The sequence below is a fragment of the Lagenorhynchus albirostris genome, chromosome 6 (assembly GCF_949774975.1).
Source record: "Lagenorhynchus albirostris chromosome 6, mLagAlb1.1, whole genome shotgun sequence".
Taxonomy (NCBI): domain Eukaryota; kingdom Metazoa; phylum Chordata; class Mammalia; order Artiodactyla; family Delphinidae; genus Lagenorhynchus; species Lagenorhynchus albirostris.
In genome coordinates this window covers 14,470,803-14,489,295 of record NC_083100.1, presented here as the reverse complement: position 1 = coordinate 14,489,295, position 18,493 = coordinate 14,470,803, and the positions used below count along the sequence as shown (strand labels likewise).

Below are 18,493 nucleotides of genomic sequence, written 5' to 3'. Positions count from 1 at the left end.
GTGAATGGTGAGAAAAAAGCCAATAGGAGCAAAACAATAAATTCTCTTCTCTCATTTGCTGTCACCTGCTTATGAAGTTCCACCTTGATAGGTAATTGTCTAGAAAATGAACAGGTTATATTAGAAGGACTTCACCAAGAATTATGGGTAGCAATTTCAAGCATAAAATCTGATTTAAAAAAATATATATATATATTCATAAAAACATGCTCAAGTTCCTCAATAAAAAACTAAAAAAATGAAGAGGTTATATTAGAAGGACGTCAACAAGAATTATGGATAGCAATTTCAAGCATAAAATCTGATTTAAAAAAATTATATTCATAAAAACACGCTGAAGTTCCTCAATAAAAAACTTAAAAAAATTTTATTTGCAAGTTTTTATACAAGTTTAATATTTATTATCTTTCCCTTGGTGGTTTTATTACAATTATATGATATAAAGAAAACATAATGACAATTATATGATATAAAGAAAACATAATGATTATTTTCACCAAAGTCCATGTAAGATGTCCCCCAAATCCCTCAAATTTACCCCAGAGTGCCATATCATTATGTTCACACCATATGTGCGCTGCTGACATAAAGTCTGAGGAGCCCCCGCTATAACTAGACAGTGTCTAATATGGAATTCCCCAGAATATGTGTAGTACATTTGAATGAGATTCAATCAATACCTTCATCCAAAAATGGTGGAGAGCTTCAAAAGAACCAGAAAAACTTACATCAATTTACATAAAGTTTATCTTTATACAATGTTTTTTAAAATAAAGCGTTCTGCCATATTAAAAAAAAAAGGCTAAAGCACAAAATCAAAGATCTAAAGTAAACAAAGTGATAAAAATGACAAACTTCAACCTGATGCCCTAATTGTAAATACATGATTAATCTGAGGAAATATTAGATATTAAAAGCCCCATAATTACTTCATATACTAACCTGAAGTTTTTCTTTTTAATAATGGTTATATTTGGGAGTTGGTCAATTTTTCCTCATGTTCTTCCACTCTTGTCTTGCCATCTTTCCCTAAATATGTCTGGCACAATGAATCAAAGAGGACATTTTCCCCTCATGTTGGATTCCCCAACAGCAAGCACACTCTTCTCTTAGGAAGAATACTAGAAGGTCCCTAACCACTGCAACATGATGACATTTGACCTCAAAACTAACATTGAAAATGCACAGGTAAGACATCAAAAGCAGGGCACCAGACAGAACAGTACAAGCTATTTCCCTAGAATGTCTGATCACTTCTACCACCTGGTTATATAGAACTTTCCAGGAAGCATGAATGCGACATAGTCACAATAGTGACAGTCAGCAGCAAATATTTTCTTTGGGAGATGAGGAAAGAAAAAGGAGGCAAGGCACCTACTATATAGGTTGCAATAATATTAAATGCTCCAAGTAAGCCTAATAGACAATGTCTTCAAATATATTAGATATACATGAAAACATACTGGAAACAAAAATCTCTCAAGCAACTAAGGGTGCTTGTAACATAGAAGATTATTAAAATAGTAGTATTAATAAGTATTATTGCTACTGTTATTCATCTTTATTATACTATTTTTATAGTAAGGGAAGTTATAGACACTTTTTCAGATGTCTCAAAACCTTAATAAATACATAGAGTTTGTACAAAACACAACCTTATTGGAATGCCCCTTATATTCAATTAAAAGGTAAAATTAAAACCTCAGCCTAGATAGCAGCTTCCAAGGCATCAAAAACACTTAAGGCCTATACTATCTTTGGTTGTTGTCCTTAATTCCAGCCCTGAAAAATTAATGAATTCAGGACATTAAAATCAGATACACTGTATCTGGACTGAAATTACAGTATTAAGTGTATTTAAAATGTCTAACATCATGTATGAACTCTGAACTATTAACATAATTTTGAATCATTATACAATTTAAAAAGCTAAACATTTAGAAAAAGTATTATTGATATAAGATATACTTTACATTCAAAATCATGGATTATGACAATATAGTTTACACCCTGTCAGTAGAGGACCAAATGCAACAAAACACATTGCAATAAATTTATTTAAATTAGCTCAAAAATATGACATGGAGTTAAAACACTGCAAACAAACATTCAGCCTATTGAGCAATGAAGCAGTTGTTTTAACATCCAAGTAGTCATATACAGTATAATACAGACATGAATAATGATAAATATATTATGTTAAACAATAATTTTTGCTAATTAACAGAAAAATCCCTTTTAAGTTATTTTTGGCATGGTGCCAGAGGCTCTGTCAAATAACTGGATGCAAGGCACTGCTTATTTACAGGTTCGCAACATGTAGCACTTGGAGTCTTCAAGTAGATGCATGGTTAAAACGTAGGCTTGTTCATGTATTCTTCCATTGTCTGAAAGAGAATCATATATAAGAGCAATTTTCCCTTAAACCACATCCTTTAGCAGACTGTGAAAATTCTTCATTCTCTTACTCATTTATTTTGCCATTAGAAGAAAGAAGTTTTTGTTTTTGTTTTTGTTTTTGTTTTGGCTGCACCACACAGCTCGTGGGATCTTAGTTCTCTGACCAGGGATTGAACCCAGGCCCACAGCAGTAAAAGTCCAGAGTCCTAACCACTGGACCACCAGGGAATTCCCGAAAAGAAGTTTTTGAAGTGTACATGGTCATAAATCTTTGCATTCTAATCAAGAAAGGTGGTTCAAAGTTCGAGTATAATTTGTATACACATCCATATGGCTGGAATTAAATAACTTTCAACAGAGAAATGGCTAAACTTGACCATAAAAGGAATGTCTGATAAGAGAAATGCTAAAGCAACAGCTGCGAAGCTATCGCTGTTGACTTCAGAAAAATGTGCCTGCTAAAATAACCATGAGGACTACCTCCAGACACAGGTATTAGAGAAATCTGTATAACGTATGTATCGTTACATACATACTTAACATATGTATCATTACAGATACAGAACATCTTATTGCCAAGACATAAGGGATAAACAGACCATAATTCTTAAGAATTTCTTTCATGTAGTTTGAAAAGGCTTTCCTCCAAAGTACATAAATTATGTTTCTTCATCCGCCTCATAACTTACCAAGTTTGCTAACATGCCACAAGGCCCTAATTTTTTCCCAGTACTTTAAAAAAATGTTTAAATGGATTCACAACCACAGGCAGAGTTCAAAGTTACAGTCATGATGCAAGCCCTTTATTATGCATGATGGATGGACTTCCTCTTCTACCCTCTCCTGTTATAAACATATGTTTGTGTAACAAGGCCCCTGGGTTGAATCAATCAGGGAGCTCAAGGGGCCAGCCTTTGGTAACACCCCTACCTCTTACATGGAAGGCACAGCGCAACCAGCAATGCTTAACCTGTTCTGAAGCTTGAACCCCAGGAGATGTGATTCACGTGCACCTGCCAGGGAAGACATCGACCAGCGTTGCCCAAAGAGACCGAGATCATGGCTAAGCAAGACTGCTCAGAAGATACTAGGGTTAGAAATCAGGTTTTCTGACTGTGTTCACCAGCTCTACTTCAAACTCCAGTCTTCCTCTGCTGAAAATACTTGTGGTCCATTATCCACACTTTCTTATAAAGCTCTTACACCTCCTGGATGAGCACTGGCCAAGAGAAGCCCACACCTTAAGACCTCTGCCCTGTCTCTCCTCTTACAGATACTGCCCATGTCTGTCAACTTGGCAGGGGTATCACATTGGCCAAGGGCCCACGACTATTTCTTGGTACCTAGACTTTAGCCCATTTAAAAGACTATACAAAATTACAAATATAAAATTGGGTATGAATTTACTTAGAATGAGAAAAAAATGAGAGTAGATTACAAATTTTTTTTTTAAATTACAAATATCGGGGCTTCCCTGGTGGTGCAGTGGTTGAGAGTCCACCTGCCGATGCAAGGGACACGGGTTCGTGCCCCGGTCCGGGAAGATCCCACGTGCTGCGGAGCGGCTGGGCCCGTGAGCCATGGCCGCTGGGCCTGCGCATCCGGAGCCTGTGCTCCGCAACAGGAGAGGCCACAACAGTGAGAGGCCCACGTACCGCAAAAAAAAAAATTACAAATATCACAAAATCCAGACCAATAGCAGAATGGTTTCATTCACTAAGTGCCTGACACACTTCTATAATATCTTACATATTGATTAGATGGCCACAAATTCTTTGCAGCTGAGCTATCTTACCTTTGCAAATTTGACCATATGAGCCTGCAGCCTTAGAAGGGATCTGGGCCAGGAAAGGTCCTGGAGTTGTCACTTCACTGGCTTCACAGTTCATTGGTCTCTAGCTATTGGCACTGCCTCACACCACCGGATAAGTCAATCTGCCTGAGACTGCGCTGGCTGCCCTTTCTGAGCTGTGCTGTTACGTAGAGTTACATGAGCCAATGACATATGAGGTTGGTACTTTCTTGGGCTTGCCCCTTTAAAGGCTGGAACAGACATTTAAGGCTGGCATAAACTTAAAGATCTCTGCCCTAGCCTTTCACAAGAGGACTAGGGTATCTTGGGACCCCAGTTATCTATCCAGCACAGCAGTGTTTCTTGTGCATTCAACACTATGCATGCTACGAGTTTTTATTGCATTATGGTTTAACCTGGTTAAACCACAATGCAATAGCTGTTTAACATGGTTTGTGCTTTTAAGGGTGACAGTATTGGGGTGCACCTAGCCGGTTCTCAGGAATCCGCACATACACATATGAGGTAACCTATTGCTTGATCTAATGAGGTACCATTTGACCCTCCCTTCTTAACTTGCTTTCTTATTCTGTGGTCGGAACATCTTCTGTTTGTCGCCCCCACTGGTGATCCCAAGAATTGCAACCTCTGTGTTTAAGGATCACTACCTTATTTCAGAGTTTCTTTTTCCTTCTAATCATTTTTGCACCATTGTCCACAGGTACCTTCAAAATAAGGTACCTCTTAAAGTCATCCCCAGCCAATTAAACTGTTCCTTTCTTTCCATATTATCAGCATCTAGCCCCAGTACACTCAGAATAAGCTCTGAGCATTTAGGGCTTTAAGACTACGTATCTTCTTACTAAAAATGTAGAGACAGTTTTTTTATTCTAAAAAACTTTTATTGGGTAGAGGTCAGGGAAGAGTTCAGGGCCTACTCTGAGATTTTCAGTTGTGCTAAAAGTAAAAGCAATATTACAAAGGCCTCCCTTAAACGTAAGCAACTAAGTTTGTATTCAATACAAATACATGCTCAGGTCCAAAGGACAGGGAAAAAAGAAAGCAATAATTTTTTCTCTTTATGCAATTATATTACTTGTGCCTATTCATACGCTCAACTGCTCTGACCAGATACACAAAGCAAACCATATAAACAAAGTCAATTTTTCAACCAGCTCCCCAGATGTTCATTGACTTAGCTGAAGTACCAGATCCCTAGAGAACACTGGTAACACTGTTTCTATTTGGCAGGTGTTGTGAATTCAGTGAAAGATTAGAGGGCAGTCATGATACTGCCTGCTCACTATGGGGACACGGCAGCTAAATGGAGGGTCCCCCGAGACCCACCTATCAAGACCTTCCACTCAATCACCAGGGACACCAGGGAATGACCAATTAATGTTTAATTGTGAAAGGCCTCTCTCTTGAAATAGCAGGCAATACCTGCTTCCCAGATTTAAATGGAACTAGAAGCACCAGATAACCCGCAAGCCCTTTAAAATTCTACTTCCTGCAGAGGGGAAATTCAAAATAACCCAGGTGTATCTTGGCCCTAATTCAAGGAGCTTTAATTACTGAAGTGCCCAAGACCCTGTTCAATGTCTGTTTCTCCTATAACGTGATTCCACAGTAAGGACCCTGAGGATAGAATTATAAATAACCCGCTGGCATATTTTAAGAAAGGTAATGTAGAATTTCCAAACCACTGATTTCTCAAGTACCTTGTAAAATTCCCTTCCTGTGTCATTTGGAGACAGCCAAGTGAACACCAGAAAGTTTAAATGCGTTTTTTTGAGGTGATAACGCATCTAGAAATAAATGCATCAGCTTCCTAACAGGCAAGCACAGAGGCTCAGGGGTACCCTGTATCCTTCTCAGTATCCATTCACCTGAGGACTGGTTCCCTAGATGGGCAGGAGCTAGTAATCAGCTCAAAGATGTGCCAAAACTGTTGCTCGGAAGTCATGTCTAATGTTTTAGTCACTGAAGCAGGCTCTTATTTCCAAACAGCAGCAAGAATGGCTTTAATGCCAATTTTTAAAAGACACTTGATAATGCTCTGGAATCTTCTGACCAGCTATCATGAAAATAGAAAGATAGATTCAATGATGCTGTGAGAAGAAGAACCTAGAGGTGGCAGAGCTGGGGTAGAAACCAGGTCGGCAAAGGCATGCTTGAGCAGGGGCTGGTCAGATCATCTCATTTGGGAGGGCAAAGTTCAGTGGGGTGAAGCACCTTTTCTCACAGTGCCCACGGGAGGACTGAAGGGGTTAATGTAGGTACGTTCCGATATTAGGGACAATGCAAATCTGGACTGTATCTACAAGAAAAGCCCCAGTGTATTTTATATACGTATCACAGAGTCAGGAACATGACCAAATGGCTGCTGCAGGGCCCATTTATCCCTTGACAAGCAAGCCACAGAATTCCCAATTTATTTATGCAAATAAGAGCACACATACAGCCTCCCAGGAAGGTAGGAAATTTTAATTAATATGATGATCGCCATCTTCAATAATAAAGCTCTAGTATCCCTGGCAAGTAAAATAATGATGCATTGCTATTCTCCTTTCCCAGGGCAGCACAGATATTTTAATGAAAGGCTTTTTATACCTCCCATAAAATTATTCTTGAAAAGAATAGCACCAAGTATGTAATCCCTTTTCGATAGTGTGGTATCCTCACTGAAAAGCTCAGACATGAAGAGCAAAGACTCTGGAGCCCAATTACCTGGGTTCAAATCTCTATTCCATGCTTACTAGCTGTGTGACGTTGAGCAGTCATTAAACCTCTCTGTGTCTTAGTTTACTCATCTTTAAAATGAGGGTAACAATATACCTACCTCTTAGAGTTGCTGTGATAATTAAATAAGTTAATACACGTAACTTACTTAGAAACTGCACCCTGGGACTTCCCCGGTGGTCCAGTGGTAAAGAATCCTTCCAATGCAGGGGACTCGGGTTCGATCCCTGGTCGAGGAACTAAGATCCCACACGCCATGCGGCAACTAAGCCTGTGCGCCACAACTACCGAGGCTGCGCGTCTCAACTAGAGCCCGCGTGCTGCAAACTACAGAGCCCATGCGCTCTGGAGCGCACATGCCACAACGAAAGATCCCGCATGCTGCAACTAAGATCCAATGCAGCCGAAAATTTTAAAAATAAAATAAAAATTAAAAAATAAAGAATTTACCTTAAAAATAAAAACTGTACCCAGCACAGAGTAAACACCCAGTAAGTGTCAGTCAGTCTATCACCACTACCACCATCGCCATCACAGCACCACCATCATCTTTTCCCAGGGCATGAGAAACTGTGTACTGACCTCCTGTAACATATCAGAATCCTCAATGGCTTTAACAGCAGATTTCTTGGATGTTTCCTGAATTTCTCCACCGATTATAAACTCATCCAGGATAAAATAAGCCTTTTCAAAATTAAAGATAATATCTAGCTCGCAGACCTGGTAAGACAAAAATGAATATTTTGATAAACTTGCAGTAGTATCAGGGGAAACATGGGCCAGTGATTCAAGCTTTTCAACAGTGACACCCATGTGGCACACCAAAGATAAAAATATCAGATGGTATTTTAAAGCCAGAAAAGTAGAACTATGGAAATCCAGGCCCTGAATAAAAGTAAAACCACATTCTATTAAAGCTGAGCATGTCCTTAGATAATACTGTTTAATGTCACAACGGGAAATTTGAGACTCAGTCCAGGAGTGAAGCTGCCCAGCTCACCTCTCCATCCGCACAGATAAAAGCTGAGCCGCCACTGCGTTTCAGACACGAGGGCAGTGCTTCGTTGCTCCGGCCCTCTGGTCTGTAAATTTGGCTCCTAGCTTTAGAACTCTCAGAAGCTCATTCTTCAGAGGCAAATTAGCTCAATTGTGTTATTTTTTCTCAAAATTATGTCCCAGGCCGGTGCTTCTCAAACTACAGAGTATATCCCAATCACCCAGAAAGCTCATTGAAACACACACTACTGGGCCCTACCCTGGAGTTTCCGATTCAGTAGGTCTGGGTAAAGCCCGACAGTTTGAACTTCTCATGGGTTCCCAGGTGATGCTAATGATGTTGGTGTGGGGACCACACGTCGAGAACGCTACCACTGTCACAGACCAAAGCAGAGTCTGATGGATTTGGTTAAATGTAGCAAGTAGCAAGACCACTCCCCATAATGCAAATAAGGCTCAATTCCAATGTTTCAACCAGACAGCCACTCAGGCACCATCCCGGCTGTTTCCCTTCTCACATATTCCTCAACTCTCGCTTTCCATACCTTACGGAAGGTCTGCTCACTGAAAGTTTTCAGTCCTCTCCCACCTTGATGGCTCAGCGGCATCTGATACACTTCACCCAACCCTTGCTTGAAAATCTGCTCTTGCTTACGCCCTGATGTTGGCAATACCACTCAGTGCCCGTTTTCCTCCTCCATCTCTGATGGTCCTTCTCAGGTTCCTTGGATGATTTATCTCCCCCCCCAGAAACTTGCATTCATTTAAGAAGTATTTACAAAATGCTTGGGACACATCAATCGGCAAAACAAACATCTCTGCAGCAGGTTGCTTACATTCTAGGGACCCACCTTCTTCCTAAAGACTGGTGCTTCCCAAGAGAGCCTCTTCTCTTTGCAACACATACATTCTCCTAGATGATCTCATTGACGCTCTACAGCTGGGTCTTCCATGCAGGTGGCTTAACAAAGTGAGATCTTTATCTAGGGCTGATCTCTCTCTGCAGCGCTAATCCAATATTTTCATCCACTGACCAGAAATTTCTGCCTGGATATTCCTCAGTCTACATCCCCGTATTCCAAACTGAATCAAGCATATTCTTATCCCTTTAGTCCCTGTTTTGCTTAGTAGCTGCAAGCTCTATCTCGTGGCTCAATCTAATTCATTCTACAGTTCAGCTTAAGTTCCCCTCCCTCTCATTCCTCTCTCCCCCTTGATCTCATGCCTCTCAAATTTGATCACCAATTTCTATGGATTCCATCTTGTAAATAAACCCCTAACCTCTTGTCCATTTTCGCCGCTACTCAGGTCTGCAACGTCTCTCGCTTGGGGTGCTGCAGTGACTTTCTAGGTGGTGTCTACCCACGTGAGGCCAATGACCACTAGCACTTTGCTAAAATGCTGATCTGGGTCCTTTCCTGGGTGAGGTCTTCTGTTCAGGACAGTTTTGATTCCTCAGCATGGCATATAGGAATCTTTACAGCCCAGCTCTCTGGCTTCCTGTGCTGGTACCCACACCATGCTAAAGCTACACATTCCACAAACTCACCCCGTTCTTTCATGCCTTTACCCTTCGCACATTCCAGAAATTCCTGGAATGTTCCAAATGTCTTTTCCTTTATTCTGCTGGCAAAATCAGACTCATTTTTCAAGGCCAAATTCAAAAGGTATGAGCACAATGATTCCCCCAAATGCTCTTTTCTCACATAGAGATTCTGCATCTCTTCCTTCGTGTTCTCTGACATCTTGTGTAAGTGATAGCTTACTTATCGATCACTTCCCCTTGTAGTGTGAGCTCAGGTACAGAAATTGTCTTAGTCATCCATATACCTCTGGAACCTGGCACATAGCAGATGCAATAAATGTTCTCAGGATAAATGAATGAGTCGGCCACCATACAGGCCTTATTTTTATGATGCTGGGGACGAATGGCTTCCCAGATCGACAATCCTATGACTTTACATACAATGGATGTCAATATTTTAACAAATTGCTCCATATATTTAGGATTTAGGTCAATAGACTTGCAGACTCTCCAAGGGAAATGGTTTATATTGACAGATCCAACGGAATCTAGAAGCATAAGAACAAATAAGTACAAAACCACTGTGATAAATGGCCACCTAAGAAGAACTAATCTAATGAATCTGCAAAGGGCATGGTCTCTTCATTCATTAGAAAACAGCATCAAATCAACAAGTGTGTGTGTGTTGTGTGTGTGTGTATACACACACACACAGCTAATTTCCCCCTCCCTACAGGGTCTGTCTCTTTCTCTCTCTCTCTCTCTACACATACACATACACACACATATATGTGTAAAACCAGTTGAAAATAAGAGTCTATTCACTGGGACATGATACTATAATCCAGGACTTCCCCAGAACTTTAGGGTTCCCTCTGGAGAACAACCATCAGAAAAAGGATGGCATCATAAAAGGAAATATTCTCAGCTTATAAACCCTTTTATTTCTAGAACACTCACTCCAGAAATTTGAATGAGACTAGAAGTGAGCTTCCCCGGCAAAAAGGTAGAGATCAGAGTACAGGTTAAAAGTACAACAATGGATTGGGAATAATATTTGCAACGTATATAACAGAAAGGAAAGCATAGTATCCGTGATATAGAAAGGCTTCTCACGAATCCCTGAGACAAACACCACAACATAAAAAATCAAAGAAAGGCTGTCAAGAAGCAATTAATAGACAAGGCAAGAAATGGAAAAGGCCAATGCACACCTAATAATATATACAGCCTCACTAGTAATCAGAAAAATGCAAATTGAATTAATGACCATCTGACTATTAAGAAGAGATAATATCCATTCCTGGTTAAGCGTATGGATAAATAGGTACTCGCACTCACTGTTGGTGGAATTTGTAAATTTTACAAGCATTTTGAAGGCTCAAACTGTAGTGTCCATCAGTTTTAAATGTACAAATCCTTTGAGCCAATAATTCCGCAAGGAATTTATTCCTATGCTATACCCAAACCAGGGCATAATAATATATATTAATAACAAGGATGATGGCAGCATCATTTATAATAAAAATTGGAAACAACTCAAAAATCCAGCCATAATGGAATTGCTTAAATAAAGTATGGTCTACCCCTATTGTGTATCGTATTATATACCATGGGAATTCTATGCATAAAGTTGGAAAGAATGAAGTAGATTTCCATGGATAGACATGGAAATAGCTCTAAGATAGACTGGTAAGGGGAACAAAAGAAAGTTGCAGAATAATATGTATAATACAATACCATTTTTTTATTTAAAAAACTGTATATGTCTAGAAGGATATGTAAAAATATGTATTATTTTGCAATTTTAAACAATATAGATAAACAGAAAGAAAGCACAGTAGATTAGACATTCATGCACATTAAAGAAGGTACAAGAAGTAAGCAGTTACCAGAGATCAGAAGAGGTGGGAAGTCAGGATTTATAGTAGCAAGAGCTGGGGAACCCCAGAGTTCAAGGCAGGTGTAGACCAGGAATCCAGGACAGACAGGAACCTCATGAGAAGAAACGAGCAACCAGAATCCTGCAAAGTGAACTTCACAGATACTAATGCAAGTTCTCTGGGAACTTCTCATACCCCACTCTCCACTCTCCTAGCAGCAAGCCATCCCCAAGGCTGTAGGGCTCGCCAATGGCCACGGGGCAATTAATTTACTGCACCTAGTTTCAAGGGGTAGGGATAAGGGATAAGGTTAGGTAATATGCAAAGCCAGATACACACACACACACACACACACACACACACACACACACACCCCTTGATTATACAGTTACTATCTCCAGATCATAAGGGAAATGGCTACACAAGTTCTACTGGCCGAACAGAGAATGTTACAAACAAGCAAGTCATTCATATACAGCAACTTCAAAATACTATTCTATTTGCTATTGAGTCTAACTCCGAGGGGTTATTGTAACTGAGAGTAAGAAGAGAAAACACCTCAGAACCTGAGACATAATGTAGATTTCTTCAGCTACTGTCTAATTACTCAAATACTACTTCTATTTCTACCTTCAGGGCGCTGCCCCAGTATATCAGAAATGTACCCTTGATGCTCAGATGACTGCACTCCATCTAATTACGCAAAAGCACATGGTTTCTGTGTTAATAAACACATGAGCCTCTTTCCTTATTTTTTCTCATTTTCTCATGTCTCTCTATTCTGGAAGAAAGCTTATAAAAGGAAAAAAACAGTGGTAATTTAATGTTACCTTTGATCTCCTAGCCTTGTGTTTACTACAATTTTACTATAATTTGGCTTGAGGGACTTCTGTTATAGCATAATACATGGTGTAGTGAGATTATTTCTGGCATTTAAATAACTAAATCTTTTTGGATAGAATTTAAGAAGGACCTTCCCTTACTGAATTCTGTTCTAAAGTAAGTACAAAAAGTTCAAGTTATGTACAGCAAGTGCATAAAAGGATGTATAAAATAATAATGCAAAGTACAGTTACATAGCGATTGACAGTTTATAAGTATTGTTAATTATACTGTCTTTGATCCTCATAATAGCCCCCATGACATTAGCAGAGTAAATATTTCTATTCAACTTTTTGAATATCATTTTTCTTATCTGTGAAATAGAGATCTATGATGAGTCCAATCATGGGTTTGTTGAGAAAGCCAGCTGACACCAGGATCCAGCAGGACATAGAGCACCCCTCCCCTGACAACAAGAAAACTCCCTGAATCAAGACAGAAGCTCTCAGGCTTCCCTGGTGGTGCAGTGGCTGACAGTCTGCCTGCCAATGCAGGGGACACGGGTTCGTGCCCCGGTCCAGGAGCCCACATGCCGCAGAGCGGCTGGGCCCCGTGAGCCATGGCCGCTGAGCCTGCGCGTCTGGAGCCTGTGCTCCGCAATGGGATAGGCCACAGCAGTGAGAGGCCCGCATACTGCAAAAAAAAAAACAAAAAAAAAGACAGAACCTCTCCAGCACAGCAACCTCTGCACCATCCGGGTGCATCAGTAAAACCTCACATAACAGCCTGTAATGGGAAAATATGGCAGGTGTCGAAGTCCTCAAACTGACCCTTATCTACTCTGAGACTCTGAGGCATTGCCTCTTAGCCTCTATAAACTGGGCTCCATGCTACTTACTGAAGACCGAAAGATTAACTAGTTAATCCTTGTAAATCTCCTGGGAATTGAAAAGTGCTAAAAATAAATAAATTAGTAGCCAGAGATTTTGATTTATCTGTCATAGGAAGGTAATATTTTCTAGTCTTATGAGAAACTCAGTACAGAGTTTTTTCCTGGGATAACATAAGGGCAAAATTCAAGGAAACCTTCAGGATTAACACAAGAGGAAAAGAAAACCAAAGAGAAATATATCATTCCTGAGACAATGAGAATTGTCATAAGAATGTCATAAGAATCAGTATTGTTGGGCTTACTCATCACAGTTAATTAATAAGAATTGAACATGTACTGGGCACAGAGGCTTGAACTGCTCTTAGCTGCTCTTAGCTTAATGAAAGATTCACTGAACTTTTTTAGTGAATTAAATTTTGGTCCATGACAAAGACAGAGCTACTAAAGGTATGCCAAAACAGGATGAAAAATTAATAATATTAGAGAAATAGGAATGCATCCTGATTCTGCTGACACTTTAACTGGGCTTAGAATTAGGGAAGTTGATTCAGATTCTCTTGAGAAAGCAATGTGTTCTGAAATATCTGATATTTGGTCAGATAAGATTGAGATAAAATTCAATCCCAATTCACATGATCACAGTTGGATAAATCTAAGAAAACACAACAGGTCAAACCAGAGTGCGGAAATGAGGGGGGAAAGGCAGGCTATGGGAATCTCTGGGCCTCAGGAGAACTCTTTCAGGGCTTTGCTAAAGGCTAAGTCTGCGGTTTATTTCAAAAGAAAGTACTGCAATGTCAGAATTCCTCTGAAAAAATGAAAGTATAAAATTAATCTCAGGTTTGAAAACTTGCCACTATATATTTGCAAATCTCTCTTTAAAAAAATGAAAATAAACTTGGTGAACCAGGAGAGAGCAAAAGAAAAATGGTCTTTTTTTTTTTTTGGCGGTACGCGAGCCTCTCACTGCTGTGGCCTCTCCCGTTGCGGAGCACAGGCTCCAGACGCGCAGGCTCAGCGGCCATGGCTCACGGGCCCAGTCGCTCCGCGGCATGTGGGATCCTCCCGGACCGGGGCACAAACCCGCGTCCCCTGCATCCGCAGGCGGACTCTCAACCACTGCGCCACCAGGGAAGCCCTGTCTTATTATTTCTATACGCTGACCAACAAACTGAAATCCCTGAAGCAATATTTAGGTCTTACAACATAACTTACAAAGACAAAAAAAAAAGAAGAATCAAAGAGAGGGAGGGAAAATTATTTCAGAAACCTTTCAGGTACTCATCCTTGTGAAAACTGTTGCAACAAACCTGACAAAACCTTAACCAATACTTCAACTGCTGTTCATTCCATTATATAGAATACAGTACAGAAAACTCTTCGGAAAGCAAATTCTCTTAACAGCATTTAATAAAAAACTTCAGAGGGCTTCCCTGGTGGTTCAGTGATTGAGAGTCCACCTGCCGATGCAGGGGACACGGGTTCATGCCCTGGTCCAGGAAGATCCCACATGCCGCGAAGTGGCTGGGCCCGTGAGCCATGGCCGCTGAGCCTGCGCGTCCGGAGCCTGTGCTCCGCAATGGGAGAAGCCACAACAGTGAGAGCCCCGCGTACCGCAAAAAAAAAAAAAAATCATCAGTGAGCCAGGAAATAGGGAAGAGAGTATTACTGAGAAGAAAACATTTTCCTTATCCACTGAATCATTTCTTGAGACGGTGAACTAGATAAAATATTTCTGGAACATTCTCTAAAATCTGGCCCAGAGCTGGTTCCAAGGGCTGAAAAAACGAACGAATAAGTCCCAGGTCATGATCTCGAGATACTCGCAATTTGGTGGTCAGGCAAATCCTGTACAAATTGAGGATAATACAAGGCTGCTCCATGTTGCTGGAGCACTGGATATGTCAGGGATAAAAAGACAGAGAAGTGAGAAGGCTGGAGCAGTGGTCTGGGACCAATGTTTACAATGAGTAAATGCCAAGCTAAGAAATTTGAATTGTATTCATTAAAGATGGAGGAGAGTGACCGAATGTCACCAGAGATCTGTGCATTGGAAGGACAATGCTAACAAACAGGCCAGGAAAGGCAAGCAGAGATGAGCCCAGAGGCAGAAAGGGGGAGAGATGAGGTTTAAAGGAAAAGCAAAACTGTAATCCCAAGTAAAACTATACTAGTGAGAGTGAAAGGAGATGAATTTTCGTCCAATTTGAATAGACAGAGGCAGACTTAAGTAAAGGGTGGAGAAATATGTAAGGAACACTGTCCTTCTGCGTTGAGAGATCCTAGGACGTCATAATTTCAAGCGCAAGACTGAACAGGTTTTCAGGAGCTAATTTTCAGCTCGTGTCACGTTAAGACTGAGGTGAGCGTGAGAAGCCCAGTGAACAGCATCATCAGCAAAGTGAAGAAGAGTCATCTGGTGATGGATTTCCAGGAGACAGAGTCTAGTAGACACACAGGAGAGAAGAAAGAAGGAGCAGGAGGGCATTTAGGGGGCAGGGGGAGGGAGGGAGCTGGGGAAGAGACCAAGTTGGGGCCTTCAAAAACACAGGATGGGGCTTCCCTGGTGGGCCAGTGGTTGGGAGTCTGTCTGCCGAGGCAGGGCACACGGGTTCGTGCCCCAGTCCGGGAAGATCCCACGTGCCGTGGAGCGGCTGGGCCCGTGAGCCATGGCCGCTGAGCCTGCGCGTCCGGAGCCTGTGCTCCACAGCGGGAGAGGCCGCAGTAGTAAGAGGCCCGCGTACCGCAAAACAAAAAACAAAAAAACAAACAGGATGAGAATTAGCAGAACTCAGTGTCAGGGCAAAATAAAGAGGAGAGGATTTAAAGAAAGCATTGCACTGAGCAAGGGTCCAGTGCTGCAGAGAGGTTAGGCAGGTGAAGATTAAAGCAGCATCACTGGTGTTGACCATTATGATTTCCTTGGAGGAGTAAAGGTGAAGCCAAGCCGTAAGCTGCCGCAGAGTGAATGTGTTCTGGGGACCAGGGCACCTTGTAGAGTGTATTGCTTGGCAGTAAATGCATGGAGATTGAATAGCAATGTGAAGGAAAAGGATTTTGGTTTTGTTTGTCTGGTGTTGTTTTTTTTTCTTATGTATAAATAATATTAAAGAACCCTTGGAGCTTAGTAAAAGAAACCAGAGAGAGGATAAAAAGGCACAACAGAAAAGAGAAGACAGTCAGTGGGGAGTAAAGGACAAAATATCAAGGAATCTTTCACAATTAAATTCTAGTGTCTAGTGTGGCTGTGGTCTGGACATACACACACCACCTGCCTCTGGAAAGCTCTGGATCTTCCATTTACTAAGAATTACAGGAAAGGGGGAAAGCGTTGCATTCTGATTCTCGGCGCAAATGCAGTTCATATTTTAGACTTGAGAGAGAAAAGGAATGTGAAAACAGACAGAACTGAAGTCGGAGCTGGGGTGGAGACTGACTCATTCTACAGACCAGGACACCACTTACATTTCCAAAGTATTTGTCCAGCAACTCCACATAACGATGCACAGTCTCTAGTGTCAAGAGCTCATTGTCCTGATTTTCTACTGCACAGCAAAAATATAAACTAGCATACCTTGAAAAGAAAAGAAGATAACATAAAATATAATGACACATTACACAACCTGAAGATGGTTTTTTCCATGAATATGCAGTTACCGCTTCCTCTCCAGGGATTCTTCCTGTCCACATCCAAGAGGGAAATCATTATTCATCATATCCAATAGCCTCCCAAAATGTAAAATAGAATATGTAAAAAAGATGGTGGGGATTGGGTTATTTCTGTTAATTATGTGAAAGGTCCTCAAAACTTTACCTTAAGGAGCTGTGATCAGGGGACACAGAGTCCTTTGACCCATGGGAATCAGGGTGCCTGTTCATGCCCCTCCCTGGATGGTGAATTGTCCTTTCTAAACTCCAGAGCCCTGACCAAGGGGCCCAGGGGCCCACGTGCCCACCCTCTTACTTCATACTGTAGTGTGTCTCTTCATACTGTACTGTACTATAGTGTGTCTTACTTCATACTGTACTGTAGTGTGCCTCCCATCCTCAGCTTATCAAGTCCTCCCCCCGTCATGTGTGTTTCTTCTGCCTAATACCCTCCTCACCCCATACATGTGGCTCACTCCTCCTTCTCCTGTAGCTCGGAGCTTGGATGTCCTTTCCTCCAGGAAATCTCTGTCCTCTCTGACTGCACTGGAGGCCCCTGCTATGCATTCCTGTGCCTCCCTCACAGAGCATCCAGAGCTCTTCATTCCGTATTTCATGGCCTGTCTCCCCCCCACTAAATCAATGGCTTCCCAAAGGCAGGTACTGAGTCTGCGTTGTTTACCCAGTAGTCATAGATAGCTGTTGAGAGAACTGCTGAAGCCTATTCTTCAGGTAATGGTTTAAATCACAATTGAGCCCCAAGTTGTAGAAACCAGGCAGAGAGTAGGGACAAGCCTTTTGTCGGCAAGGATTTCCTGGGACTCTGTCTTTCTATCCCTGGGATGCTTATTACTATAAGGGCCTTTGCTGACGTCTCCCACGATGCTAGTACGAAAAGTTTTGACCTTGGGCCCAGCAAGAGAAGCTTGGTCCAGGCACTTCCTGGTAATTTACTCCATTGAATACAGCCTTTGATGTTACCTCTGTCTTTCCCCTTCCAGTTTTATAAACACACCTTGTGAGAGCCTTTCTAATGTGTGTTTTCCCTCTGAAAGTTGCAGTATGATGTTGGATGCAGGGCCAGATCGGCTGTGTTCTGGTCCTGGTTTAGGCATCAGTTATCTGGGTCTTTATGAGCAAAATGACTTTACCTCTCAGGGCCTTAGTTTCCTCACCTAGAAATTGAGGTCCCTTTCTAGTATGGTCTTGCCATGGCAAGTAGGTACAGTAAAGAGAGGATATACAGTCTTTAAAGTCAGAAAAATCTGGATTTGAATCCTGGCTCTGCTGATTACCACTCAATTACTGTGACTGGGGACTAATTACTTAAACTCTCTGCAGCTTCAGTTTCCTCATCTGCAAACGTGAATAATAAAGAGCTGCCCATCTCTCTACCATGTTAACCTTTTTTCTATAGCATTTGTTACTAACTGAAACTGTTTTGTTTGCTTAACAGATGAATAAGTTCCAAGAGAGCAGGAATGTTCTGTGTCTTGTTGCTACCGTACGCACAGTCATTAGAACAGTGCTGGAAATATAATAGATGCTCATAATTTCCTGAATGCATGTGTACATTATCAACACATAAATTAAGTATCTAGAATCCGTCCTGGCATACGGAAAGCCTTTCAATAAATGAGAGTTCTCTTCTATTTAGTCTACTGGTACAAACGTTTGGCCTCCAGCCTTCAAAGATTTCAGTAAATGATAGAATTGGTGTTGCAATCTAAAATGCTCGGGACTCAACAAACCAAAGAGTAATAAGAAATTCAGTTCTCATGAAGTTACTCACA

The 18,493-nt window shown here is 41.2% G+C and overlaps 1 protein-coding gene across 2 annotated transcripts in view; it reads right to left on the bottom strand.

Annotated features, from left to right (window-relative positions):
• Positions 1 to 358: 358 nt before the first annotated feature.
• Positions 359 to 18,493, bottom strand: part of AP1S3 (adaptor related protein complex 1 subunit sigma 3) — a 55,155-nt gene continuing 37,020 nt past the window's right edge. For both annotated transcript variants that reach the window (XM_060151262.1, XM_060151261.1), the window contains exons 3-5: positions 16,518 to 16,626; positions 7,517 to 7,654; positions 359 to 2,387 (exon numbers count right to left, since the gene is read on the bottom strand). In XM_060151262.1, the coding sequence (XP_060007245.1) occupies positions 2,352 to 2,387; positions 7,517 to 7,654; positions 16,518 to 16,626 (283 nt within the window). In that variant the 3' untranslated portion in view covers positions 359 to 2,351. The remainder of the gene's footprint in view (positions 2,388 to 7,516; positions 7,655 to 16,517; positions 16,627 to 18,493) is intronic.